Genomic DNA, 27,903 nt, shown 5'->3' with positions numbered 1-27,903 from the left:
GAGGAACCACACAGAAGGAAAAACTCCAAGAACACATTTAGCAACAGGAGGTACACAAACCTGTATTTTGGGATTTGAGGCAGAATGCTACAATCCACTGTGTTCATTTTCCAGTCCATTGTTCTGACCACAGGTCCAGGTTGTTAGAGATGAATTATGAGGCTGATTCTCCTGAATTTGGAAGCCTTTCCCTGGGCCAGATGCAAACACACCCCTCCAGGGAGCACAGCACAACACCCGCTCACTCTGCCAGATGATGATGAAAGGAAAACTCCAAAGATAATTAAATGTATTTTTCAACACAAAATTGACTCAAAACCAGCACAAACAAAAACCATGGAGGGGCTGCCAACACCGAAACCGTTTCCAGTAAAGCTTTATCAGAGATAATTCAGCATATTTCCATTATTTTATACTAAAATATATCAGTTCCTCCATAACATTTTCATAACATGAAAAATCCATTATGTTTACATATTTATTATAATCTACATATTTTCCATAGCAGCTTTTTCACAATAAGATTAAATATATGCACCAAATAATCAGTTAAGTCCAATAAAAAGACTTGTTATAAGATTAAATAAATGAATTTATTTATGGTACTGCACATCTTATATTGCCAACTATAGAGCAACCAAATCCTACAAATCCTAAACAGATGCACAAGTGCTGATCAGGGTCCCTTAGGGCAGAGGAGGAATCAAAGAAGGCAACAGGGAGAAGTCTGATCTCCCAACACAGAGATCCATTAATAACCCTCCTTTATCCATCAAGCTTTTCATAAACCCCCTTAATAAACACTTCATCTCCAAATGGGATCGTTCCCAAATCAACCAAATAATCACCCTTTATTTCAAATACAAGCCCCACAATTTTACACGTCTTAGTTCCAAATGCTTCCAAATCCCAATGGTAAGATGGCTGATTAGAAGCCCTTGTTGACTTTTTAGCACTGGGTTATTAAGTCTGCAAAGAAGACTTTAAATCCAGACATTTTGGGTGGATTTGCACACCACACAAGTCTCTATTCCCTCCAACTCACAGGCACTATAAAATGAAGTAAAAAATTGTGTCCGTCCCGCTGGACTCTGTCCTAGAGGAGAACCTGGGGACTGTGTGACATTTGGGGGTGATGGAATACATGGAATCTGTTAGGAGCACTCTAAGTGGATTGTGAAAAGAGTTAATCAAGTTCTTAGAAAGGTGTTTCAGTGCCAAGGTTTGAATTTATTGGGTTATGATATGACAGGTGGAAAAGTGCTGTTGAAAGAGCAGAAAAATCTGTGATCTGGGAGGCTGCAGTATCAAAGCCACTGCAGATGTCAGCTTTGTTTACAGCCAAAGCACAGGGTTCTTTTTGCCTGTCCAGACCAAGAAAATGTTTTCGCCCCCAGATAATGGTAAATAACATTTGTTTCATTATTCATACAGTCAGCTCTTTGCTAGGAGGAGTTATGGCCAAAACCTTTGCTCACAGACACCTTTGCCTCAGCTATAACCATCATTATTTTAATTTCCAATCAACAGTTTAGATCATGTCCTTCTTACCTGCACTATCAGAATAACTTCACCTAAATTACAGTATAGGCTTTGTAAACTGCTTATCATGTCTTTATAAAGATCTTTATGATGCCAGCCAAAATGAGAGTGTGTGCACCCAAAAGATTCCTTCAGGTGAACTCAGGTTTGGTCACTTTTCAGATGACTGAACACTTGAGTAAACAGCTGCTGGGACACTGTGCCCCCTTTTTACACAGTAAGACTTTGTCAGTCCCTTTAAAGCCACAAGAAATCTTATGATCTCCCTCAGAGGGTACTTTCATATTCATGTTCTGTACAAAAAGTGAACAGAAACCCCCTTTTTTTGTTAACTTTGAGGAATTTGTGTGAAGCACAGTTTTCACAACACAAATTATGCAGAAATAAGTAGAATCTCAACCAGGAGTTAAGAAGAATTACAGAACATGTATTTAGTAGTGAAGCAACCTGAAGGCTTAAAGCTGCAATATTCATCTCTCTGGGTGAAATTCAGTACTGGGCTGGGATTAGAGGGAAAAGCCTTCCTGCTGAGCTTCCACACAAGGCAAACTTAATCCTCTCCCTCTCCCCAGCCAGCACCAAACCTCCCCAGCACTGCTGAGCACTGGAACTGTTCCCCCAGTTCTGGTTAAGCATCCCATGGGCACTTACCTTGCAGTGAGAAAGGGAATTAAAGACAAACAAATCCCACCAATTTTAACCCAAAGGAAGGTGAACAGCAGGGGAGGAGAAACGCTGCAGCTTCAGGCCAAGCCCAGTGTCAGTGTCTACCATCAGAAGCTGCAGACATCATGCTGACAGCCCCAGCCACGAGCAGGCTGTGGAAGTCTGATGCTTCCCCCAGTCACTTTTCCTTGGCTGGGAGGAGGGAAGGTGGTGATGAGGTTTAGCAGAGTCCAGGGGGGAAGCATCCATCAATGGAAAGCGTACAGGAGCAGCAGGATGGTGCAGACGCCGATGACGCCGCCCAAAATGAGGGAATCCCGTCGCTTCCGGAGGTTGATCCTTTGGATCAGGCTGTTCACTGCTGGAAAACGGTCTTGGAGGGCTCTGAGTCAAGGTCATAGCACAAACAGGGATTCACCAACAAGCCCCAAAGCCTGTATGGGGAAATGCCAACACTGGAACTACTCCCAAGCTGGAGGAAGCAGGAGCAGTAAACGCTGATGGACAGGGAGCAGGATTACAACTGCACTTCACTGACTGCAGACCAGCAGAGAAAAGGGAACACAGAGTTCACATTTACACAGAGTTCACCACCTGATCACCTCAATTACCAGCATTTTAATCTCCAGTATGTGAGGCTTAGTTACTTTTACTAATTGTGTTTAAATGAGAATGAAAAAAAAAATGGGGTGGTTATATAAAACATCTGTGGACTTACTTTCTTCAATGGGATTCTGTTACTGGTGAAGAGAACAACCAAAGGCATTTGACTGAGAAAATCCTGCACATTGCATGACCCACACGCTGTGCAAGCTCTGTAAAACCACGAGGGTGTAAATCTATCTCTTAATGTACAAAATACAACTGCCAACAGGACAATCAGCTTCAGAGCTTCATGTCTTTGGAATCGAATCTTTTTAAGGCCAAACTTACTGAAATGTTATTGGAATGTTCTTGCCAAATGCTAAGAACTGTAATGAAGTTTCTGGGTTAGCAAGATGCATCTTTCCAGGCTGTCATGTGTCTGGTCAAACAGTGCTGACGGTGTCCACTGACAGAAGGGAAGGAATAAGTGGGAAAACCACAAATGTGCCTGACTTGACAATGTGGCACAATCTTTAGCCCTGAGACAGAATATGCACAGAAACCAACAAAATCTTACAAGAGTGTGACAGACAAGAGGATACTCAGGCCCTGACTACTCTTAGCTGTAAACCACAGCAAGCAGTGATGAACACCAAGCTTCAGCTTTTTTGAAAGCAAAAAGCAGGACCTGAAATGAAACTGTACTTCTACCAAAACATACAGCAGGGAAGGGCATGAAATGCTGTCGCAGACCTCTACCTGAAAATTAAATTCTGTTAATTTATATGCAGTGCCCAAATTTGACCAAAACCAACTTATTCACCACATTTACCATTAAGATGCTTCAGTCAGGTTATCAGGTGAGCCTGATAAAAACCTGGCCTGTTTGTCACTGCTGACAGTACAGGTCACAGAGCCACTGACACTGCTGATGACAGTGAAAAATTGTACCATAACTCTTCTTAGGCACAGGCAGCACCAATAATTTTTAGGAAAAAGGATACTTGCCAAGGTATTCATCTTGCTTTGTATTGACTTCAACATCCCTCTCTGTGAAGTCATATTTTCTTTTGTTGCCATGGCAATGCTGGGGAAAGAAAGATCAAGTTGTTGGTGCTAAGAATAATCCACAGCTCACACAAGAGGAGAACAAGCAGGCAACACTTCTTCAGAGGACAATGAATGGGGTGAAGCAACATGAATGAAACCACAATTTTTCCATTAATCTCCCTCTTTTACAGTTAAACTATTTCAGTTTTAAATTAACTGTTAACAGTATGAAACACTGAGATTTCTTGAAACAGGCAGGGCTTGACTTCTCTCCTCCAGCCCCAATGAAAGCTGGTATTACTGACATTATAAGCAACATAAGAATTATGCTCTCGTGGCTTAAGCTTTAAATTTAGAAGTTTGTATCATCCCAAATGATGCTTCCATCACAGAACAGAAAAAATCAGTTTCTGAGATCTGGTCCTAATTAAGAATATCCCCCATGGTATATAAGTTTTCATTTTCTTTGTTTCTTTAACCAATACCAAACTGAATTTCCCGTTTCAAATTTAATACGTTTTGGAGGTCAGAAAAAAAGCAACTCTGATCTTAAAAACAAGATATTAAATGAAGATGATAAAGAATTTCTCAGCTGACAAAGCTTGAAGACAGTGCCTGAGAAAGAAAAATATGGCAAACACTGCTCTCCTTGCTGGCATGTGTTTCAAGAACACATAAAGCAGGACAGAAATACAATAAGGCTGCATAATAACTCAGAAAAGTCACCTCTACTGCTGTTGACTTCATCTACAGGAATAACAATGATTAAAATAAGTTCTTGGATGAGTTTATGAGCCTTAAATATCGAGGGGAAATGTTCTGGAGGAGTAAAAGTTAAGTGGAAAAACACAACAGAAAAATATAAAAGGAAACTAAAGCTGTCATTTCAGAGGTAGGGAAATGTGAAATGCTGCTTTTACCTGATACAAACATACAATTTTTCAATGCAGCTATTTTAGTCCTCTAAAGTAAAAAACAACAAACTCACAAAACCACTAAAAATTCGCTGTTAAGAAGAGCACTCAGGGAATTTTGAATTACTAAGAATCAAGTTAAAAAAGAAAAAAATCCTATCTGCACACAGGAAAGTTTGTTCAGTAACCTACAGATTCCTACCTCCCACCCCCACACTGACTTGATATTTGTCCAGATGAGTTTTTAATACAGTGTCTCTCAAAGTACTTCTGAATTAAGTCCCATATTTTTTGTAAGATGCATCCAATGACTCATTAAAACATCCATTCATTTACAGAAGTGAAAATACAAGATGATTGCCAGTATATAAAGTGTTCCTGAGCCACCTCCAAAATGACTTTAGAAATAATTACTCACAGAACACAAGGTTCCTGCTTTAACATCTGGGGAGTGAAACTGTCCATTTCATACAAAAAGGCAGGATGTAAAGGGTTAAGAGACTGAAACCAATTTAATTTTTTTTAATCCAGTATTTTCAAGAATTTAGCTCAAAGGGCTGGGTTTTACTGGAGAGCTTTGAAGGAAAAAAAAATCTGGGGTAATTACCATTTTTAATATGATACAGTCTAGTAATGAAATGTAATTGTGATATTCATGAACAAGAGTTTAACTGGATTCCAGCTACTATTAACAAATCAAAATTCAAGCAAAAAGCAATGCTGTTCACGTGTAATTTGATTATTCAACCCTTGAGCTGGTTTATATCTAAGCCTTCAGATCTGTAAAGGGGATTATTAAATTTAAGAAGCAGCAGAAAACAGAGTTCCTGGGGACCAGTCCAGAGACTGGTCTTGTATCTTGAGCACTGCAGCTTCCTCATACCCTTCATGAGACAATTTTGGTTTCATTCCCATCCCTGACATATGTTCATGGACTTGCTGCTGCCATTGCCTCACTGACAAGTGCATATTTTAAAAAATTAATCACATTCTTCCCATTCACAACACTGGCCCCATTTAGTCACTCCCCACCACAGCCTCCCCAGGCCAGCAGGACCTGGTTCCGACGTTCCGGAACTCGCGCGCGACCTTTACGATAAAAAGATGAAACATTTCTTACTGGAATGGAGATGACCCCGATTCCACATTTCACTTGGAAACCAGCAGGAACTATTCTCAGTGCTGCACTGGCTGGAACTACCAGAGCTGGGTGTAAACCAAGTTTCTAAAACCAGATGGTATCTGGCCTGCTCTCTGTATTTAATATTAAAGCCCTGCTCAAGCACAACACTCAGCACTGCTGCACTACTGCAGAAATCTCTCCCAGCTAAGCCCGAGGTCACAGCCATAAAACACCCACCTAGCTCTTCCCCAGAGCAGCAGGAGAATCTCAAATTCCTGTGCTTGCAGCCATATTTCCCTCAAAAGTTCTGCCACATTCCAAGTTTGCCCTTGATTGTTCAGCAGTGCCGTGGGTATGCGAGCGGCCAAATTTCCCTCCAAAGCAAACCCAAGTGATATTTGTACTTAGTTTGCTCTTTTCACTGGCATAAAACCCTCAGGGTAATAAACACTTCCAGGCATTACCCCAGATGGACAAGTCTAATCTGCAGAGATACACTTTTAACGCTGCCTGACTCGGAAGCAAAGAGTTTTGACTTAAATAAATGTTTAAGCTGTTATTTCACCCCATACTGCAGCCACATCCATCCAGTGTCACAGAGGGAAATGTACCAAAAAAAATCAACTCCTGGCTTCACCCATTGAGACACATCAGTCAAATCTACACTGCTGGAGAACTGAAACAAAACTCTAAAGAAAGAAGTTGTGTTATTAAAAATCAAATAATTCACGTATTACTGGAACTTCTGCTTCATTTTGCATGCCATGAATCATACCTGCTCATTGAAATTCATGACAAGGTCTATGATTAGGGAATGGACTCTGTGACTGTGCATAGAAATGAAAGCTCTAGGTTTAAATTGGTAAAAATTCTGATTGCATCACTTACTCTTTGTCTGGAGATACATTTCTATATTTGTATCTCTAAATATACAGATATGTGCATGTATCAGTGCATACCTGCACACACAGCCTGGCAAATTCCTTTATATATTCCTTTATTTATTCCACCGTTTCCTTTGATGAAGCCGAAGATGAAAACATAGGAAACATCTCCCCAGGAATGCAAGTGATTTTGCCTGGACACTGGCAAGGTGGTTGTGAAATGAGAGAATTCTCAAAACGTGGCTCATGCCTCTAAAAAGTCAACACTCAATGCAAAAGAGTTTTTACCTTTTATTAAATCCTAATCATTACCTAAAGAGATAGCCCAAATACATAAGGAGTCAATTAAAAAAAAAAAAAACAAAACAAAACCATGGCTTTGATCAGGCTTCAGTCCAATCTGCTAATATACAAACACTGATGGATCAGGCCTCAGAAAGAGAATCGCAGTAAAATCCTAAAAACCTGTCACACTGTACAGGCAAAACTATAAAAAATATTCCAACTGAGCCAACGTAAAAACACAAGTTGTTGGAAAACAAGAAATAAATGGTCTGCTATTTTGGAGAAGTGATAATGTTTGAAAATGAAAACCTGAGAACTCCAAACATATTAAGCAAAATCTCTGCTTATATTTAAATCTGGCCAAGAGAAGTGAACGCTGTTCCAAAAGAACTGCAGTACAAAGTAGCACATCCCACTCGCTTCTGGAGAGAAATATGCTGCAGTAAGAACCCATGGCACGTAATTCATTTAAAAATTGATTAAAAGTTTAGTAATAACGACACATGTGGAGTGACAGCCCTGCTCACTGCTGTGGCTACTGAATCATTTCAGCTCAGGTGCCCATGAATTCCCTGGCATGGATGTTTGATCAGTGGAGGACATGCAGAGAGTCAGACTCCTCACTTCTCTTCCCGACAGAAAATCAGAGCCAGGGCTCACAATTAGTGGCTGTAGCTCGTCAACAAAAGCCTGTGCACACACAAAAATGTGCTTTCCAGTGTTTGGAATCAGTACTTAGTAACAAACCCTGAGGAAACAGAAGTGTGAAGGAAATAAAACACGATTTCCTGACTTGCTTAATTAAAAAATGAGTAATGAACTGCAGCAGATGTAAACCTTGAAGAAAGAGCAGTAGCCAGAATAAGCTAATTACATCTCAAGGAATCTGTCCTCAAACAGCTTCTTCTGCACAATTCCCTCTTTTATTTGTGTTACAATAGAGAAAACAATTGGTGAGTTGGGTAAACTCCCATCTGGTAAATTCACTTCGAAGGCAGCAGGATTTGCCATCAATTAATGTCACACCCAAACACTACTGGGGACCACAAGAAAAAAAGAGTTCAACAAAAAAATTCACCCTGGTTTTAACAGAGGCAGAATTCAACTCAGATGTAAGTGGAATTACATTTCCTACCCCATGTCGTTACTAAACCAGCTCTTTTTGTACCAAAAAAATGTAGAACATTTTTGGCAACAACTCAAGCAAGAGTTTACTACAGATAACAAATTGTGCAAGGTTGAGAGCTCTGAGCTCCTCTGATGACACGGAATTGAGAAGCCAGGTCAATGATACAATTAAAAATAATTACAAGTGATTTTGCAGGATATTAAGAGTAATAAATCACCATGGGCTGCTTAATGTTCTGCTTTCTTGGAGTGGCATCAAAGAAGAAATTCACCAAACACTGAGCATTTTTGAGATGGAAAAGTAGGTTTACAAGCATGGCAATAAAGGAGAGGTTTTTACTGAGGAAAGGACTAGAACCCAAAACAAATACAGCTGGTGAAATATTTCTGTGAGGCTGTGGTGAAATTGCACATTTTCAGGTATTATTGCACTGATCACTTCTGGTTCATCACTGCACACTGGTGTGGTTTAACACCTTCTTCCTCCATGTTAATTATCCTGAGCCCACTGTGTGTACTTAAGCCAGCCAGCCCTTAATGGACACTGCCTTGCTGCACCTCTAATTGTTCTTCTTGGGCATTTATGTCAGCACATGCATTGTCTGAAAGCATATCTTACTTGCTTTCTTACCTTTTTTTTCCCCTTTTGTTTTAAAGCAATAATATAAAGTTTAAAACCATTAAATTGGGCATTATTACAGTTTGAGTTATTGGTCTGCAAAAGGTTGGCTTAGGAAGGGCACAGATAATAAAATTTGTGTCGCTACAGTTCTAAAATGTCTAGATCAGTTAGAGAAGGTATCATTTTAGTATCCAAACCATGCAGGAACCCCAAAAGATAAATAAATGTACAACAGCAATAACCTTTCAAGCAGTTGTGGTGAAAACCCTTACCTATATCAGCTGCACACTGGGTGCTGAATATTCTGAATACATTGAAAGGTTACAGAAATCAGGTTTTAGAGGAGTGTCACTGTGAGAAGAAACATCCTGACTACTGGAATAGCCCCCAACAGCTCAGCTTGAGATTCACTCTGCTCCAAAGCTGATTCACCTTTGAGCAGAAACCCAAATTTTCTAAGCTAGGGTGAATAAAATATTTAAGCAACATTCTTATGTCAATATTGAATAGAAAAATCCCAAACTAAACCCACCAGCATTTCATTGTAATACTGCCAAGGAGCTGGAAACAATAGAGTTACTGTATAAATATAGTGACTGATATATTTAGAAACAATTTAATGGAAATGCTGATTGCATGGAAAATAATGAAATTTTTTACATTCATTCCTACCTTATTGTTTCTTCTATCAGTCGATCTGAGCTGAAAGCCAGAAGAAAAAAAAAACAAGTTAAAGAAAGTAACAAGCACTAAGTACTACTTTAGATCACTGATCAATGATCCCCATCACCATCCTAATAAATTTGCTCTTAGAATGTTTTATTTCTGGATGTTGTAATATTTTGCTACTACACAGGTTTGGTTTATACAGACTTTGGAGAAGAAGCACTGGAGTATCCTCTGGAGCAGCATTTCCTAAATGTAGTAAGAGCAGCTGCTCAGGAGAACACATAAAACATTGAGAAGACAAGAAAAGGCACTGTGATTTATGGAGGACTGTTTGGAAAGGAGCGTTAGAGAAAGGAGTAGCTAATTTTATTGCTTTTTAATCCTGCTCACCCCTTCAAAAAATGTCATTAACGATTAAGAAGCTGAGACTTGGGTCCATCTCAGAGCCCTGCTCAGGATCAGCTCCCCAAGCACTGGTTTATGCTGGCAGAGTCCTTCTGTGGCAACAGCAGCTGGGTGAGAGCTGAGCTGATGGAACACAACACACGCCATGTGTCACAGAAAGGCCTGGCTGACACGCAGCCCTGCCCTGCCCGCCACACATTGATCCAGCTCCGGGCAGCATCCCTGGGAAAAGGGCAGCCTCCAGCACAGCCCAGAGAGGACACTGCGTTTAAAAACCCAACACACACCCCCAAAGAGAGTAACAAGATCCTTTGCAAGAGTGCGGCTATTGCTCCTTTTCTGTACTCAACTTTCACACAGGGTTTTCATCACTGCTTTGCAGGCAGTTGTGAAATGCCAGAAAAACACCTGTTGTTACAGCAATCAATATCTGCAATGTACCCCTGACGTGGAACAGTGCCTGCATCATTCCCACGGTGCAGAAACTGCAATGCACCCCTACAACTGCTCTGTTTGTCCCACAGACTCACACAAATTCTTGGAGAATAACTGCAAAGAAATACTGAGTTTGCAGTTTGAGGAGGAAATCAGCCTGACACAAAAGTAGTTTTATGTTCTACTTGCTACTGCTTTCAGTATTAAATCAGAATTTACTGCTTCCAAACTCAAAGATGCCAATAGGGCACGGCCATCTCCATCCTCCACCCTCCTCATTCCAAGTGTTTTGCCAGCCCCCAGAGCAGCACAGCTCTGCCTCTGACTCAGCCAGAGCTGCCTGATTTGGAACTTTTCTCCTTCCCACAGGAATTCTGGAGATCCCCCCACAGCTCCAGCTGGAGGAGCGTGCTGGGCCACGTGTGTGACCTGCAGGGGAGGGGGAGAGGCAAACACAATGACTTTATTTCTCTGTGAAGAGAAGTGAAAACACCAAGGTTGCTATTTCAGGCTGTCCATGGCTTGAAATATAGACACAGAACAGAACACTAAAAATATTTTGCTCAATTTTAAGCTGCCAGGGACTCGACTGGGGCAGCAAACAGAGCTACGCTCTCTAAGATTCACATCAGCTGTGAGCACGTTGGTTTAAGCAAATAAAACCAGTTTTATTCACTGTGTGGTGTTTATCACACAGGCACAGAGAAGGGAAACACCCTAGCTGTGTACACAGAGCAGTCTCACAGCATCTCCCCATGTCCCCAAGGCAGGCAGGACAGGAAAGCAATGCATTAAAGATTTCTGTAATCGCTGAGTCTCCAAGAGACACAATCCAGCTGAGAATGTGCCTTTCATAGATAGTCTCTAACAGACAAGTGTGTTATGTGGGCAGGGCATAATCAGAATAAACTGCAAAACCATTAGAAAACAGCCTCAAAAGCAAGAGCAGTGCACAAGAATGAATCATTTTAGAAAAGCTTCAATTATTTAAAAAAAAATTATCAATGAAAAGGTATTAAAAACCTTGCTGGTAGCAGGTTACACTTAAAAAAGTTCTGTGGAAGAAAATGTTAGAACAGCCCTATTAAAAAACCTACCTTAGAAAAATCATTACCAGCTCTTTGTCCATTTAACTGATGAAATGATAGAATTTTTATGCTGATGAACTGAAGATGACAGAGAAGCTGAACACTTTTACAGACCTCAAGTGAACTAGGATGTCCTCCAAGGCTTTTAGAGCACCAAAATTAGGCTTGCCAGTTTGTAGCAGGGATACTCACTGCTTTTTATGTCAGAGAAAGCTGTAGATGGGCAGCTGTATTACTTAGTCAGACACATAAACACAAGAAGTGACTTAAAAGCTTCAGATTACATTACACTGTTTAATTTTTCTATGTGTATGTATGTTTATACACAGATGAAAATAAACTCTGGGAATGTAGCTACCTGTAAAATGATGACAGAAGGTCATAAAAATGTATAAACCAGTAAAAACCAGTTTCTGAACACCAACACACACAGGCACGAGCTGCAAATGCCAACACAGGGCATTCAGCAGGCATCTGAAGCCTCAAGTTCAAATGTTTCTCAACTTATGTGGAGTCACCCCAAATATTTAAAAGGATGAGATACACAGGAATTTTCTTCAGAATGAAGATGTGTAGGTAAGGGCAGACTAAAGGAAGCACAGATTTATTAGCACAGCTTCCAGTGTGTTCTTCCCAGCCCAAGAAGAATCAGGTCCTGAGAGGATTTCCAAACTCATCTCTCCTTGCAAGGTGAGCAAACTCCACAGGAATGGCCATGACATTCCCTGAGATTCTGGTAAAGGCAGGCAGTGTGAGCAGGAACATTTCAGAGATTCTGATGCGCAGCTTTGGATTCCTTGGCAAATACAGATTGTAAAGTTCACACACAGTGACACCCAAACAAAAGCGTCTGTTTCATTCATTTTACAGCTCATAACCATAAAAAGAAGTCAGATTTAAGGAAGATCAAGAACACAAAGTACAACAGGGCCCAGAGACACAAGGGAAGTTTGCAGATCTCTGACTATTAATAACCTGCTCTCCACAAATAGAAGCTGTTCTCACAATTAAAAATAATGTTCATTTCAACCGTTTCCCAGAATAAAAAATTAAGATTGAACGAGGCAATTGTGCTTAACTCACATATTCAAAACACTACAAAAAGAAGCTCTTAAATTAAAATCTATCGACTTTGTTCTTCTGCTGTCCAAGCAAAGACAACAAATCCAGCGGACATTTCCTTATGAACATCCAAGCAAAAGATGGTTCTGGGCATTATTAATCTGACTTGCCATCTGTTTCAATAAACTCTGCATTTTCACCTGTCCAGACAGACAAAGCTTTTTAAAAATACTACAGGAAAGAAAGGCTGGAAGCTGCTGAGGCAATCACCTCCTGTAAAGAATGGCACAAGCCCAGCAGCAGCAGCCATGCATATGAAATACCCAGGCCTCTGTGCAACTGCTGTCTGCAGAAGATGGCACAGCTTGTGCTTTAAATATGCAGACAGGTAAATTAATCTGAAGGAGAAATTAAGTGAAATATTGCCTCTGTGATAGAAAAGGGTCCTGCTCGCCACATCAGGCTTTCAGAATTAAAAGAAAGCATTTTATGTTGTTTGTAAGGCAAATCTCTGTGTTTGTGCAAAAATAAAATTCATTAATACAGATGAATACTTAGCTGAGGACTGGGCTTCTCCCATATCCATGGATTTTGCTGCTGATACCCAAACCAAGTAGGGTAGAGCAGTAAAACTCATCTGCACACAACTCATCTCACGGTATGCTTTAAACCCTTCAGATGAAATTAAGGGCAATATTATCACATAGAATAATTTAAAAGGAACAGGGAAACCCCTGCAGAATAAACTAATATAGCACTTGATAACTATTTTCTTCCTTTCAGAAATAATAACTACAGAAATAGTAATTTTACTTTGTTCTTTCTCTAACTGCAAGATAAATCACTAAGCCTCTGCTCTCTCAAACTGCTTCCAATAAATCTTTTGTATTTTCACAGTCCTGGATCACCAGGCAATGTGGAGCTTCCAGGAATGCAAATCCTGCAAAACACACTCTAGTACAAATATACAGGTATGAGGCAAATCTGATTTATACACTCAGTTATCTCCATCTTCATAATAACAATGAAAAAAAAACCACTGTGCACACACACAAAAAAAACTCTATCCCCAACTCATTTTTTCTGCTTGCCATCAACATTCCTTATCATATTAAAAATTCATAAGATCATTAAGCTCTTTAAAAACTTAAGTAGAAGAATGTAAAACAGAACACTTCCCCCCCACTTCCTGTGATAACAAGATATTCCAGATTTTATATAAGACTTGCCCCAAGTTTGATTCCATTTAGTTTCAAAGTTGCTAAAGAAAACAAGAATTGGTGTAGAAGTGTATTTATTGACTAAGACCAATACATTTGACCATGAAGCATACATCTTCCACTTCCAGCACGAGAAAACCTGGGTGGCCAAAAACAAAGGCAGGAGGCATTTTCAGGGATAAAGAATTTCCCCACAGAAACCACTCTAAAAGCAAAGAAAGGATCAAATTCTGATCCAAACTGCTCTCTTTTGTTGGTTTTCTTAGAGTGTTAATTCAAACACAAATCAGGATGCTAAGGAAATGCAATTTTGTCACATTGTCTGTTGCAGAAGGCAACAATCAAACGCAAAGCCCAGCACAAATGTGAGCATTAATCAATGTATAAATCTGCTCAACATCATCGCACCTACAATCTCTGAACACCTCAGTAAGCTTATTTCTGCACATCTCAGAAATCACTTTCAGTAAGAATGAGGAATAGTTGCAAAATTGGAAAAGAAAAAAGCACTATCATGTTGCTTTTCATCAGTGCAAACAATTTGTTAAATCTAGAATGAAAGGCACTGGAACAGAATCCATTGCTCTAGGCAAGAGTAAACCAACGTTGTCTGGTGCCAATTTTCTTTCCAGATGGAAAGAAATTGTACATGAGGGCAAAAAATACATAGAAGGCATCTCTTTTCACTGTTGGGAAGAATCTGCCAAAGGATTTCCAGGAAAAGAATCTGGTGAAACCTCCTCCCTCCAACTGCAATCCTGTAACATAAATTCAGCTAAAAATCCAACTTCTAGCTACATCACTAAGTAAATACCTCAACAGCTCATCAATTCCAGCCATTTGGACTTTAGATACACTAAGAAAAACACTTTGCAGCTAACACCTATAAACACATCTTGTGCAACATAACCAATAAAAAGATTAGTTGTTCTAACTCAGTTTAAAGGAGGCAAACAAGTACCAAGGGATTTTCTCCCTTAAAACAGGGATCCACCTTCACAGGTCTGAACACCAACTGCTGTTTCTCCTGGATTTCCAAAGGGTATAGCCTGCACTGAACTCCATGGAGCTGTCTGGGAATTACCAGAGTGGAAGAATTGTTTCTCTAGAAGAGGAGTTAGCCAAGAAAGCTCTTTGGCATGCAGATGACTGGGAAAGTGCCTGAGAGCCCCAAGAGGGTGAGCAGCAGCAATACTTCTTCCCTCAGAGCAAATCTATAAGAGAATAAGAGCTTCTCAATAACCTGCAGTGTTCAGCTTACCCAAAGAACTCAGGTAAAAACTTTAAAAATGAGAACAGCTCCTGCTGTCCACGTGAAGTGCAGCAGCTGGTTGAGCACAAACCAGTGCCAGGATGGCACCACCAGGCCTCAAGTCATGCTTGGGAGAAGTTCCTGGAGAGACTGAGCCCCCCATGTAATTGCTCCATATTACCCATAGGAACAAAGTGAAATGGACTGAGGAGGGCAGGCCTTACTGTAAGTCATTATCAGCAACCACAACTGTCAGAACAATTCCAGTAACTTCCTAATGGACTCTATAGGCATTTCCTCAAATTCTACATCTGCACGCTCTGCCAGCAGCCAGGGGCAGGGATGTCTGCATTATTTCCCCTGGTTTAAACCATGGAATTTGGATGGGACCTTTAACTAAAGGGAAAACCCCTCAAATCCAAGCAACACAGGCTCTGCTATCTGACACTGACCTGACTAAAATGGAGCTCTCCCAGGATAACCTGTCACGGCTGATTTGTTGGGCACACACAGACAGGAGATGCTCAGCTTACAACAAACACAAGCTGTTTGTAATCTGTGCTGTAACAAAATAGATTGTATCACTTTTCTAGCTCAGTGTTTTTTGACTAAAGCTTGGCAAAGCTAAAGAGTCATTCTACTATTCACACCCTCCTAAGTAACCAGAAGAACACAAGGGGGAATGTCTTCTGCAAGAGCCCCATCACATAAACAACTTCATAATTAATATCTTTTTAATTTCCAGTCCAGCTAACACAGAAATGAAGTGAGAGTTAGCCTTAGGATGACAACCCAACTTTTTAATGTAGTATGAAACCCTAAAATCCACACTGACAGACATGTGCTCTGCTCCCTAACTGCATTTTCACCTGCTGTGGTTTTGAAGGTTTTTCTGGGAGAAGCTCTGTGGCTTTCATGCAGGACTTGGCTGAGGTACCTGATTTACAATTCTCCACCTGCCCGTTAATTAAGTTGCAGAAAATGTTTCTTAAAGCTGCATAGTTAACTATGCAACATAACAAACACTTGTGGTTCAAAATGTAAAGTGCACACCACATTTCAACCATCCACAAGCCAAACCCAGGATGCAATTCATTAATGGGTAAAGATCTCAGCATTTTTCTTCTGACCCAATTTCCCAGTGTTCTTAGGGCTTTTTATCTGAGACTGAACAAGATGCATTCTTCCAGAAGTGCAACTATACTTGATATAAACAAGTCTCTCAAGTGAGAGGAAAACACTCTGCATCTTTCAAATCAAAACAGAACTAAGGTCTTTGAAAAGATCTAAACAAAACTCTATTATTAGGATAAAATAGGGATGCTTTAAGGGTAATTTGGATCTAGTTCTGCTTAGCATCATGGATTTGATAGAACACAAAGGAATCTGCACAGCAATCATTCAGCAGCCAAGAATGAGAACCTAATTCTGTTGCATAGGAGAGGTTGAAATTAAATAAAACTCAAGAATGACATTTATGCAGTAGTGTGGTAACTTTCCAGAGATACACTCTGTATATGAGAAAATGGAAATAATCACTATTTAACATACCCGTACACATCAAACTGAGTTCAACAGCTTGCTTTTACTGAAGGATCCAATAGCAAATAATGAGCAAGCACTTCTGGCCCTAAAGAATAATGAAGTGCACAGCCACACTGACAAAAAAATGACATGCTGCATTAGAATACAAAAGTGATTCTCAGATTGCACAAGAGGAATTCTATAAAACTCCACCATTGATGATTCTGTTGAAAAGCTGCACCTGCTTTTCAGAACCAACCCATGCAGGAAGGATTTCAGCACTGCTGAAAGCTCTAATTTCAATACAGACCTTGGTGGGGGGAAGCTGTCCTAGTTAAGAAACAATGTTGAAAGGAAAGCTAAAAACAAATAAAACATGCATCAGTGACTTGTTTATTTCTGAAAGGAGCAAAAAAACTTCAGAAGAAACCACAGAGCCCTGAAGTTTGAAGTGTGGTTTTATATCCTTCCCTTTCCCCAGATTAAGAGCAAAGTGCTGTTTCTAAGGGGAAACCCAGAATCAAGAACCAGAGCAGAGTTTTTGTCCCAGCTACTTTTTTTTTCCATTATATATAAAGGTAATCTTCCACTCTGTGAGGGTTTGCTCTTTAGCTTCTGCAGACAATCATAAAGATCTACAAGAATTTCCACAGCCACTATCCCTGGGGTACATGGCATTTCATCCATAAACCTTCACTTTTTATACAGATGAAAAGCAAACAATGAGCTTGAAGCTCTTAATGTCATTGTGGCTACATCCTTTGTCACCTGGATAATTCAGTTTTGTACTGAGAGTTACACAGGAAATTCCCAAACTAAGTTTTGTGCTGTGTCTGATGGGTTTGATGTTTTTGGCTTATTTCATTTGGTGTCCCTATCACTTTAGACATACTGAGGTATAAAAATGTCACAACAGTCATCAGTGTCAGGGAAATTACTGATTACAGTATTGTTAAAGCAATCCAACTATCAGGAAAGCATGCAAATAAACATTGAGACATAGAAGCTTTAGTTTAGTGGTTTGGGGTAGAGGGTTTTTTTTAAGTCCTAAATACAGCACAGGAAGATTAAAAGAAATAGCTGATTTTACCCTAATGAAGCTCAAACTATTTTTAGAGGAAAAAAACCCTCTTAAATCCTGAATTGCTTGGCTTATTTTCATGACCTTTTATCAAGTTATTTATAAATAATAATAATACCCAAGAGAGCATCTTCCTTCATTGCCTAGAAGCTTTGAACCTCCCCAAATTCTCACTGAACTACTTCAATAACTTGCTCAAACAGTCATATAATTATATATAGTGAAGTTTCTCCTTTCCCAGAAGGCATGAATTGTCTCCCTCTCTGAACATTATTTACTATTAACTAAGAAAACAGCAAATTATTCTCAGTCTGATGCTGCAGCTGAGTAGATGATGTGCCCAAGTGTCATATTCAGTCTGGGACTGTGACAAGGGAAGCTGATCCAGCCACTTTCAGAGTGGCCCTGTGTCCCTCTGCCAGGAGTCTTCAGGGGACAGAGGTTCTGCCAGCAGCCTTGGAGATAAAACCCATTCAAGCCCAGAGAGAGATAAGGCTAAAGGAAAGAATCACTGATGCAATCAAGAAAACTCTGCAGCAACAGAATAGGAGACAGCAGAAAGACAGACTAGAATTGTATTTTGAAACAGGATTACAGGACAAGCTGTTGTGCATCCTTAAGTAAGCCTTTGCAACACCAAAAATCCTCCTTTGCTCAAATCCTTTCTTTGAAAAGCATTTTCTTTGTGCTGCTGCTCAGACAGAGCACAGAGTCCTGCCCCAAAAGTCTGAGGTACTCACTGGAAAGGCAGTGAGGTGATTACCACAGCCATCCAGCACTGACACACGCTTTTAATGCAGCAATTTCTCAAACTTCCTTATTCCAGAAACAAAGAAAACAAGCCAACAGTGTTTGGGAAAACGGCAGCACACCGTTGCCAGAGCTCCTGCAATTAATGGCCAGCAGAGAGATGTTTTAACCTAGATTCCCCAATCCCTCCTTGCACTGTAAACTTCCAGTTCAATGGGCAAAGTGCTGCAGCCCTTCGCCAGCCCTGCCCAGCAGGGCTGCACCAAATGGCACCAGATCCAAACCCTCCAGAGCAGGGCCATGCAGAGCTCCTCTGTCCTCCCAGGCCACAGCTGCTTGGGTTTTTCTCATAACTGCTACACAGCAAAGGTTATTCATTCCCAAGTGCTGATTCAGTTAAAATCTGCATTCAAATTAAGAGAATGGAACCACAAGAACACTGCATTCTGCTCTGACACAAACAAAAAATCAGTTTAATTAAGAGGCAAGTTTGGTAATTAAAAAAAAAAAAAAAAAAAAAGAAAAATGAAAGCCCTTACTGGGCCTGACTAAAGTGGAGCTCAGCAGTTCTGAGGCTGCAGAGCAGGCAGGCAGCAGGCACTCAGGGAAGAGCTCATCACATTCCTCCCTCCCTGCTGCTTCCCCAACCACCTTGGGATGGAAAAAGGACTTGGTGAATTAGCTGGTTTTCCTAAATTCTCTGCTTCCAAGAGAAGATGAAGGAGATGAAGTGGTGAATTGTGGGCAGTCCCTGTCCAGGCATCTGTGTGTCCTCTGCAACTGGAAATTAGGGAGGGGGTGGGAAGGGAGGCAACCACAGTTCTCTGGTCTTAATCCAACCCCGAAGTTTCACTGAAATCCACAGGAACACGAGCAGCAACTGCACAGTGAATGGAAACCAGGGCATGCAGAACAGAGAACAGGGACAACAAAAGAAAAAGAAATTCTATTCAGGTAGAAAACTGGCAGCTTTCTCCCAAAAGATCACATCACCTATAACCAAAAACCCTGTAAGGCGTCTCTGCATTTTGTTGAACTGATTTCTCTCTGCCGATCAGTGTTGAGGTGAAAATTTGTCAGGAAAGAAAAATATTTAGAGGAAAAACAGTCAGTAAGTCACTCCCTCCATTAAGATCTTGCCTGTACCACCAACAAAGTTTGGAAGCAGTTTTCCTGGTGATTATTCTCGACTCAGTGTGCCCTTTTCTGCCCAAACAACAGCAGGAAATTTGAAATAGTTCTGCTGATAACAAAATGCCATAATGAAAGCAATAAAAGTGTTTACTACTTCAGAGTACTCCACATACATGAAGCACTGCACAAACATTAATTTCTCCTCATCATCTCAGGTATGTATTATTAATTAGCACCATTACACAACTGCTGCAGGTTCCTGTTATTTGTTTTGCTCATTTCTTTTATTCCTCTTTTGTCTTTCCCATGCAGCATACATCCCTCTGATTTGTCTGCTCTCCTCTTTTTCCTCCTTCAAAAAAAGTTCCTTACCCACCTACTCCGGCACCCTGGCCCCCTCTGCCAGTTTTGAACATTTTAAGACACGCAGGGGTGTCTGAACACTTGCAGCAGGTTCATCTCATCTACCTGCACCACTCACACACAAGACTCCAACTAAGAGGATTTATAAAAAAATTTTACTGGATAGATTCACAGGCTGCATAGCAACACCCAGCAGAAACATGCAGTCATCTGACAACAATTAAAAACACGGCTAATGATATCTGCACCACACAGGCACCTGCTTCACCACCAGCCACTTCTTTTAGAAAAGGCATAAATGACTAATTTTGGAGTGCTGGAGCTGAGTAATAATCTCACAGTTGCCCCACAATGATAGAATTGGTGTGTTTTCACCTTGTTTTACAAGGAATTCATCATAAGTAATAACATCTGTAATTTCAATCTAAACTTCTGAAGATTTCATCAATTTTTACAGAAACTCATCAGTACCCCCTGGTATCACTCACCTACAACACAAGGGAGATTTTCACTTGCACACACACACACAATATTGCAAATTTAATCAAGGACATTAGTTCCTTCTTTGCTGACTTAAGACTATAACTCATCAATAACTGCAGAATTTCTCAGGGCAGACTCTAAGTTAACAGAATTGTTTCCTCTGAGGCAGCACTTTTCAGAGCAGTTTTTAAAATGCTAAGCTAGATCTATTCATCAAAATTGTTTTCTTTAGATGGAAAACAGCATTAGAAGAATAACGATGACTTGTTTGTACCCCTGGCCAAAAGCACACAGACAGAGAAGATGAAATACCTTTAGGGAATGGCAGAGACACAAGAAAACAAGATTTCAAAAATGGACAGCAAACACGACCACACTAGACTGGGTATTTCTTTAGCAGGTGACATGCCAAGAAATCTGAGGTATTAGGTAAAAATATTAAGAGGCCATCAATACTCAACAACATCTGTCTGCCAACCTTATTTTAATTAACAGGGGTTAATTTTTTATTTAAAAAATTAGGTGTTACTGTTCATCTCTCCAGTGGTTGGTAAAGCTATTCTTGAATTACCTGTCTAGAACTTAGACAGGAAACTGAGTGACTTGGAAACTTCATGCCTCCTGTCCACAGCCAGCAGCACAACTAGACAAATCTCCCTTCCCAACAAAGAGCTGATTTATAAAGTGGACTGAGCAGCAGTGAAGCTTTTGAGAGGAAAAGAACATAATGTGTTTTGCCTCACCCTCCCTAGTGTGGGGGGCAGCAGCACAGGGCCCCCTGCCCGAGGGCTGTCCCAGCTCCACTGGGATTCCAAGGTGGAAATCCCCACTGCTGCCAGCAGCACTGACACAGCAGCCAGCCCCACCCTGGGAAAGGGAGGCCAAATGGCTCCAGGATGCTCAGGGCTTAATGGAAAACCAGGCACAGGCAGGGTTTGCACAGTGCTTTCTGCCATTCCTTTCTGCCTAATGTGTGTCGGAACCTTTTCTTCATCAGCATCTGGTACTCACAGATTTTTCATTTCCTCTCCTTTTTTAGGATTACCTACATGTGTAGCATTAAGAGGATCTTCTTTGTGGTGTTCACAGTGTGACACAAAAAGGAAAGAGGCAGATTTAGGCAAAATGCAGAGGAGTTTCTTGTCTCTCTGGTTGCTCCCCAGTGAGATACCCCACAAACAATCCCAGCCCGCAGCTTTTTGAAGAGCATTCATGGGAAACCCAGCCCAGAGCAAACCCCAGTTTGGGTTAACATCCACTTCAGATTCATGCTGCTGCCTCAGGTCCAGCCTAAGATGTCTGCAGATGTTTTAATTGTTGCAGGTATGTTTTGAAGAGAAATTTGACAAGTTTTTTGTCATCTTGAGATATTTAAAAACGTTTTGAGAATGAGATCACAGTGTCATTAAAAGATCTTTATAACCATGTTATTACCTGCTAATAAATGTTTAGAATTTATCCTGTCTCACATGGTTGTGCATGAAGGAAAAGGCTGACAGAAGAGTCTGGCACCCAGCAGTGGGGCAGCAGGTCACACATTCTGTTATCAGATCATGCAATAAATATGTAATAGGTTGAAGTACTTAATATAATAAATTAAGCAGGGTGAAGACCAAGTGAATGCTCCAATATCTGACATGAATATGCAATTCCTGTGGTATTATTACACTGCTCTGGAGAATATAATAATACATTGTAAAGTTTATATTCCTGTTTTTCAAGCTCTTTTCATAGATTTCACTCGACTGAAAACATTTGGATTTTTACTCCTGTGTCTTCATGTAAATATATTCATCATCTGCTTCTGTCAATTAGTCTGGCACCAGGATTTACTGCACTACAAATATTCAGCATCATGACTCACACAAAGCTTGACAATTTATCCTAGGAGCAAGTCTGGTGTAATTTGCCAGCTCCTGGTAATTTCTTGGGACCTTTTCTTAGGTTTTGCAGCTTTTTGGCATGAATAGCTCATTAACTGCTTTCTCTGAAGACAAATATGTTGAAACTCTCTAATAATTTCCTCTGCCAGTATCTTTTTCTGAGCTTACTGATTCTCCATTCAAAAGTTTTGCAAGCTTTGATTTCTTGCCAATGTTGTCTCCTTCTTTTACACTGGATTTCTTCACAGTCCTTACAGTTATCTCCACCTTGCAGAGTATCCAATGATTAGTTTTGGCCCTGTTTACTAAAGATCCCCAGCTCACACTTATTTCTGGTTTTGTTTTCCTCAGTGTTGTGGTGGGTATTTTTCAAGTCTTAGTATTTTCAAATAATCATCCAGATGGTTTTAAACTATTTCTAAAACTGCCTTAACTTTGTTTTTCATGCATTTTAATCCGGTAAACATACTGCAGAGTTTAGTATATTAAAAAAAACCCCAAATAATCAATGCTTCAATAAATGTTAGGCTCAAATTCTGAAGACATCAGCCAGAAAATGTTTACAAAATGCTGTAAGTTTTCTGCTCTTAATTTTTGCAAACTTTTCAAAGTAATGGACTCAGGGCAATATCAGTTTCTTAGAAGGGTATTTTACAACTCCAGAAATATTTAACCATTCTATTTCAAGATCATACTTAATAAAGTCCTAATTCAAGCTTTCAATCAAGTTTTAAGTTTTAAATATATTACACAAAATTGAGGATGAAGTGGTGATAAGCCACAACTGAAAAAAAAATTGATTTAATTTCCTGTAGAAGTTTTTTGTGCTGTTTTGGCTATAAGTTTCATAAGAAGAAAGCCACATGTAATTATTTATTTATTTGTTTTTTTTTTTTTTTTAATGCAAGCCTGCCCTCTCGTGTGAGCCTGAGATTTAGCACAACTACAGGCAAGGAGAGAGGCAGGAAGACCAGAGCTATCTCCTGTCTCTCTAAAAACCACAAACCCTCCAGTTCTTTGCTCTCACCTGTGCTGTTTTCGTTGAACAAGGACACACAAAGCAGCTACTCAGAACTTAATGCCCTTTCTGCAACAGGAATAACAACAAAGTGCTTTCTGTTTGGCTTGTTATCTGCTAACCTAGAATTGATTTGCAAATATTCAAGTGCATAGGTAATTTAGGAATTAATCTCTTCCATCACCTTTTGTCCACATTCAGTAGAGACAAAAGGAGAAAAGGTTTTTCTCTGTCTGACTGACAAAAGAAAAGGAGAGGGAAACCCAGCCAAATCATGGGAGTTTCTTAGTTTAGTTTCTTAAGCTTTACCCCAGTCAGAGTGAAAGGCATCCACTCCCTTGGGAGGAGGAGGTCTGAGTCACAAGTGATTTGCAAAAGCCCCTAAAGACAACACAAAACTGTCAGTGGCAAGATCCTAAAGCCCCAGTCACTGACACTACCACGACTATTACCTACCCCACACAGCTCACACTCAGCACAAGCTGAGTTTAATCAGCTGCATGAAATTCAGATGTTTCACCCCCCAGAAAAGTCAGGCAGCTCCAAGACAAGCAGAGAGGAAACAACACCTACTTCCGAAGGTGCTCGTGCTCCTTCAGGAACAGCTCTGTTCTTCTGTTGTTCACGCCAGACCCGCTTTTGTACGACCTAAAATCCAACAGAACAGAACCTCAATGAGAACTGTGAATTCAAGGAACTTCTTTTGCTTTATTCAGAGCACAGACATCAAGCATTCTCTGCACCTTCTCCCTCGGAGGACAGTCCCACACCTTTGCTGCAGCAAACACAACTTACTCGATGTCTTTCCGTACTGATCCCAGCAGATTCTCCCTTTCTCGTATTGCCAAGAAGTTTGCTTTGGTTTTGTGGAATTCGTGTGTGTAATCCTGTAATAACAAACAGTTATCCCAAAATTAGGGTCCTGAGGTCATCTGAGCAACACAATACACCCAGTGGAGATCAGCCACCTTTAAAATTGTCAACTGTTCTCTAATACAAAGTGCAAGACCAACTCAGGAATTTAACAGCAAAAATGCTGGAAGTTAATCCAAAGTATTCTTAAAACTCACTGCTCTAGGAGTAGTTGCTACATTTGATGGCTGCAGCTACAGTTGTGGAGGGAAATCCACTGCAATTCCTTCTCCCAGTTTCAGATATCCTCACCTTTCTGATGAATTGGTTTGTGCTGATATTTCCCATCAGAAGCCCTAATAAAACCTACTTCTTTGGTGTGATGAAGACATTCTTGAGTTTATTCTGTTGTTACACCAGATTAATAAAAAAAGTCTTTTCTGAACAATAAAGATGACTGCTATTTTTAAGATGCAATTTTACATTTTAAACCATTTCAGGCAGGTGGTACTTCTGAAAACAAATTTAACTGGCAGCACCAAAACTACTGTAACCATTTATACAAACGCTATTCCTTTTCACACTGAGTATGGACTGCACAGATACCAAACAGAAATCAAACTGTACACGACCAGCCAAATAAAATAAGCATTTTAACAGGACTATACCATGAAAACATGGTTAATTTATAGCACTGACTGGTAGCTGTAACCATCACATTTCCTTCATCTCCCTTGAGAACCTTAGGAGCTTTTACAATCATGTTTTCTGAAGTGTGATGTTCCCTTGCACATTGTTACATGACAAACCACACAGACAAGGTAATTCATTACATTTCTCCTTTTGCTAGATAAAACCCACCCACATAAGGCAGCACCCTTTGTTGTTCTTTCTCAGCTAAGTTCTAGTCAGCAATGACATAAAAAGCACAATTTTCTTCAACTCAGACTTCAGCGGGTGCCTGGAGAGAAGGAAAGTGAGATGGAATCAGTGGCATTCACACCTCCTGGTGAGACACTCCAGCATGCTGTGATACCAGCACAGATAATAATAATTATTTTAGCCAAAGACAGAACCCAAAGGCAGGGAGGAGGCCCCTTTGTTACCTGCAGGATGTCCCTGTGACGCTGCAGCGTGTGCATCAGCGCCGCGTTCAGCGACGGCACGCCCGCACTGTTGGTGTACTCTGCCATCTTGTCATTTATCCCAGTCAGCTGCAGGGGAAAAAAAACACCCCAGAAAATGTGAAATGGCTTATTCTTGCAAGAAAACTACAATGCACAAGCTGAAGGAGGCAGCTAGACATGCACACCTTGTCTAACAGCAACCTGGGATGTCCTAATATCCGTCACAGAAATCCGGATTAGGATACTGCCTAAATGCTGAAATAAACCCAGAGTAACTCGAGTTACCTTTCCCAGAAGTTGCTCAATCTCCACAGCCATGGTCTCAAACATTCTGTCCTGGCTCGATCCATTTAATAGAGGAGTTGTGTCAGAGCTAAGGAGAAGAGGAGGAGCGGTTACTGAAAAGTTGCATCACTTCATGAATGCCAGAAGCAACAGCAGTGACAGGGGTTGGAAAGCTCCACTATACCCAGCTTTGCTAGAGATTAAATAAGCTCTGAAAAAATACATTTTCTTATTCTGCATGCCTTTAACTCTTAGCTGAAAAGATGACATAGTGTCACCTGCAGGAAATACCACCTCTCCTGGGAAGAAATGCCTGACACCACACACCTCTCTGGTACCAGCGTCCTCCTCCCCCCATCTTTTAAGCTTGATTTATTTATTAACTGGCAGGAGAGAGCACTGCACTCTTGGCATGTTACTCCAGCAACATAATCACAGCTTAATAACACAGTGTTAGGACAACCCTGTGACCTATTAAGCAATCACTGTCCTACAGAGCAACACAGTCCACAGCACTTATCACAATTAGCTTCACACACCTTCCCTGTTTGCTTCTAAACTGAAACCACAAGGAAAAGTCCAATCTCAGACCAGCCTGCACAACTGTGGCAACTAACACCCTTCAGAGACTACTCATGGCTCCGGTAATCTGCCTTGAGTAAGAGAAGTAGGTTTGGCACAGGACAGCAAAAATAATAAAAACCATTAGATTACATGGCAAGTAACAGCACAGAGGCAGAAACAAAAGTGAAACTAGGGCTGTTCAAGAGTAACATGATCATTGCTGAGGTGCTCTCAGGCTTCCAGAACTGTGAATTGAGGGAGAGGTACAAAATGGATTCAGTTATTGAATTAAACAAAATAGAAAAATATCAGCACACATACCTAAAGCAGCAACATGCACAATTGATACAGTTAATAAGCAAAGAAAAGGCTGTAAATAGACAGAGAGGTTGATAATTCCTGCTGTGGAACTGCAGGGAAGAGCTCACAAATAGCACACCAGCCCACCTGGGAGGTGTAAAGCTAAATTCCCCTAATACTGAAGTACCCAGAAAACCTCCTGGTAGTTTAATACAAGAAAAACTCGGAATGAAGCCAACATAACAAGCATTAAAAAGCTCACTGATCCCACACAGAAGGAAGTTTAGATCCAGCTTTCCCCAGTGACCTGTCACCCACAGCCTGACTCACATACCAACACCACATCAAGAGTAACACCAGCAGCAAGAAGCGCTGAAAGCTTCCCAAGGAGCCAAGCCTTAAGAGCCACAGGTGGGACCAGCACTCAGCAAACGATAAAACCGCACCAAGCGCCACCGGCAGCGTTTAAAACATAAAAAAACGGGCTAGTACCTATACCTGTCGCGTCTTCCGTCTCGGCTGCTGCTGTAGCTGGTGCAGAGCTTGCTGAAGGAGACCAGCTTCAGGTCCAGCTCGTTCTCCAGCTGCCTCGCCTGCTTCCTGAGATCTGCACGGGGCGGGCACAGTCACGGACCCGCGCGGGGACCCCGCACCTCCGCTTCCCACAGGAACAGAGACCCACAGGGGAGAGGGGACCCCCGTGGCTGGGGAAGCCCCCGCGCCGATGGGAGGGCGCGGCTGGACACCCGCAGCCCCTCACCCGCAGCACCGCGAGCGTCCGGCGGGGCCGCGGGGGTCATTCAGCACGCACCGGCGCCTCATGGCTGACAGGCCGGCACCGCCCGCGCCCGCCCGGGAGAGAGCAGAAGGGCCCCGGCGGCGGTCCCGCCCTGCCGTGCCCGGGCCGCGCCCCGGAGGGCCCCGCAGCTCCCCGTGCCCGCCGCCCCCCGCCCCACTCGCCTTCCCAGTAGTTGCTGCTCCCCGCCGCCATCTTTGTTGTCCAACGTCAGCGCGGGCCGGGCGGGGCAGAGCGGCCGGGGGGAGCGGGGCAGGCCGGGCCGCGCGGGCCTCCCGCGGCAGCGCCGCGCAGCGGCCGGGCGGGGAAGCGCCGCTGCCGGTCCCCGTCCCGATCCCGCTCCTCCAGCCCCGACCGCGTTCCCAATCCCGCTTCCCCCAGCCCCGATCCCCATCCCAATCCCGCTTCCCCCAGCCCCGATCCCCATCCCAATCCCGCTCCTCCAGCCCCGATCCCCCATCCCAATCCCGCTTCCCCCAGCCCCGATCCCCCATCCCAATCCCGCTTCCCCCAGCCCCGATCCCCATCCCAATTCCCGCTTCCCCCAGCCCCGATCCCCCATCCCAATCCCGCTCCTCCAGCCCCGACCGCGTTCCCAATCCCGCTTCCCCCAGCCCCGATCCCCATCCCAATCCCGCTTCTCCCAGCCCCGATCCCCATCCCAATCCCGCTTCCCCCAGCCCCGATCCCCATCCCAATCCCGCTTCTCCCAGCCCCGATCCCCATCCCAATCCCGCTTCCCCCAGCCCCGATCCCCATCCCAATCCCGCTCCTCCAGCCCCGATCCCCCATCCCAATCCCGCTTCCCCCAGC

The 27,903-nt window shown here is 41.9% G+C and overlaps 1 protein-coding gene across 2 annotated transcripts; it reads right to left on the bottom strand.

Moving 5' to 3' along the window:
* Positions 1-36: 36 nt before the first annotated feature.
* GOSR1 (golgi SNAP receptor complex member 1) lies at positions 37-27,372 on the bottom strand. 2 transcript variants are annotated; one of them, XM_068210519.1, is made up of 9 exons: positions 27,255-27,372; positions 26,787-26,901; positions 25,431-25,518; positions 25,125-25,232; positions 23,962-24,053; positions 23,740-23,814; positions 9,472-9,501; positions 3,798-3,880; positions 37-2,581 (listed from the first exon to the last, which is right to left on the bottom strand). In XM_068210519.1, exons 1-9 carry the CDS (start codon positions 27,283-27,285, stop codon positions 2,457-2,459), a joined length of 747 nt encoding a protein of 248 aa, XP_068066620.1. In that variant the 5' UTR covers positions 27,286-27,372; the 3' UTR covers positions 37-2,456. The 2 variants fall into 2 exon arrangements, with proteins under 2 accessions (XP_068066620.1, XP_068066621.1); XM_068210520.1 differs by having other exon boundaries at positions 26,793-26,901.
* Positions 27,373-27,903: the final 531 nt, after the last annotated feature.

This window comes from Anomalospiza imberbis, chromosome 20 (genome assembly GCF_031753505.1).
Source record: "Anomalospiza imberbis isolate Cuckoo-Finch-1a 21T00152 chromosome 20, ASM3175350v1, whole genome shotgun sequence".
Classification (NCBI taxonomy): Eukaryota; Metazoa; Chordata; class Aves; order Passeriformes; family Viduidae; genus Anomalospiza; species Anomalospiza imberbis.
Note: the sequence above shows the minus strand (reverse complement) of the source record. Positions and strands in the feature narration are given on the sequence as shown.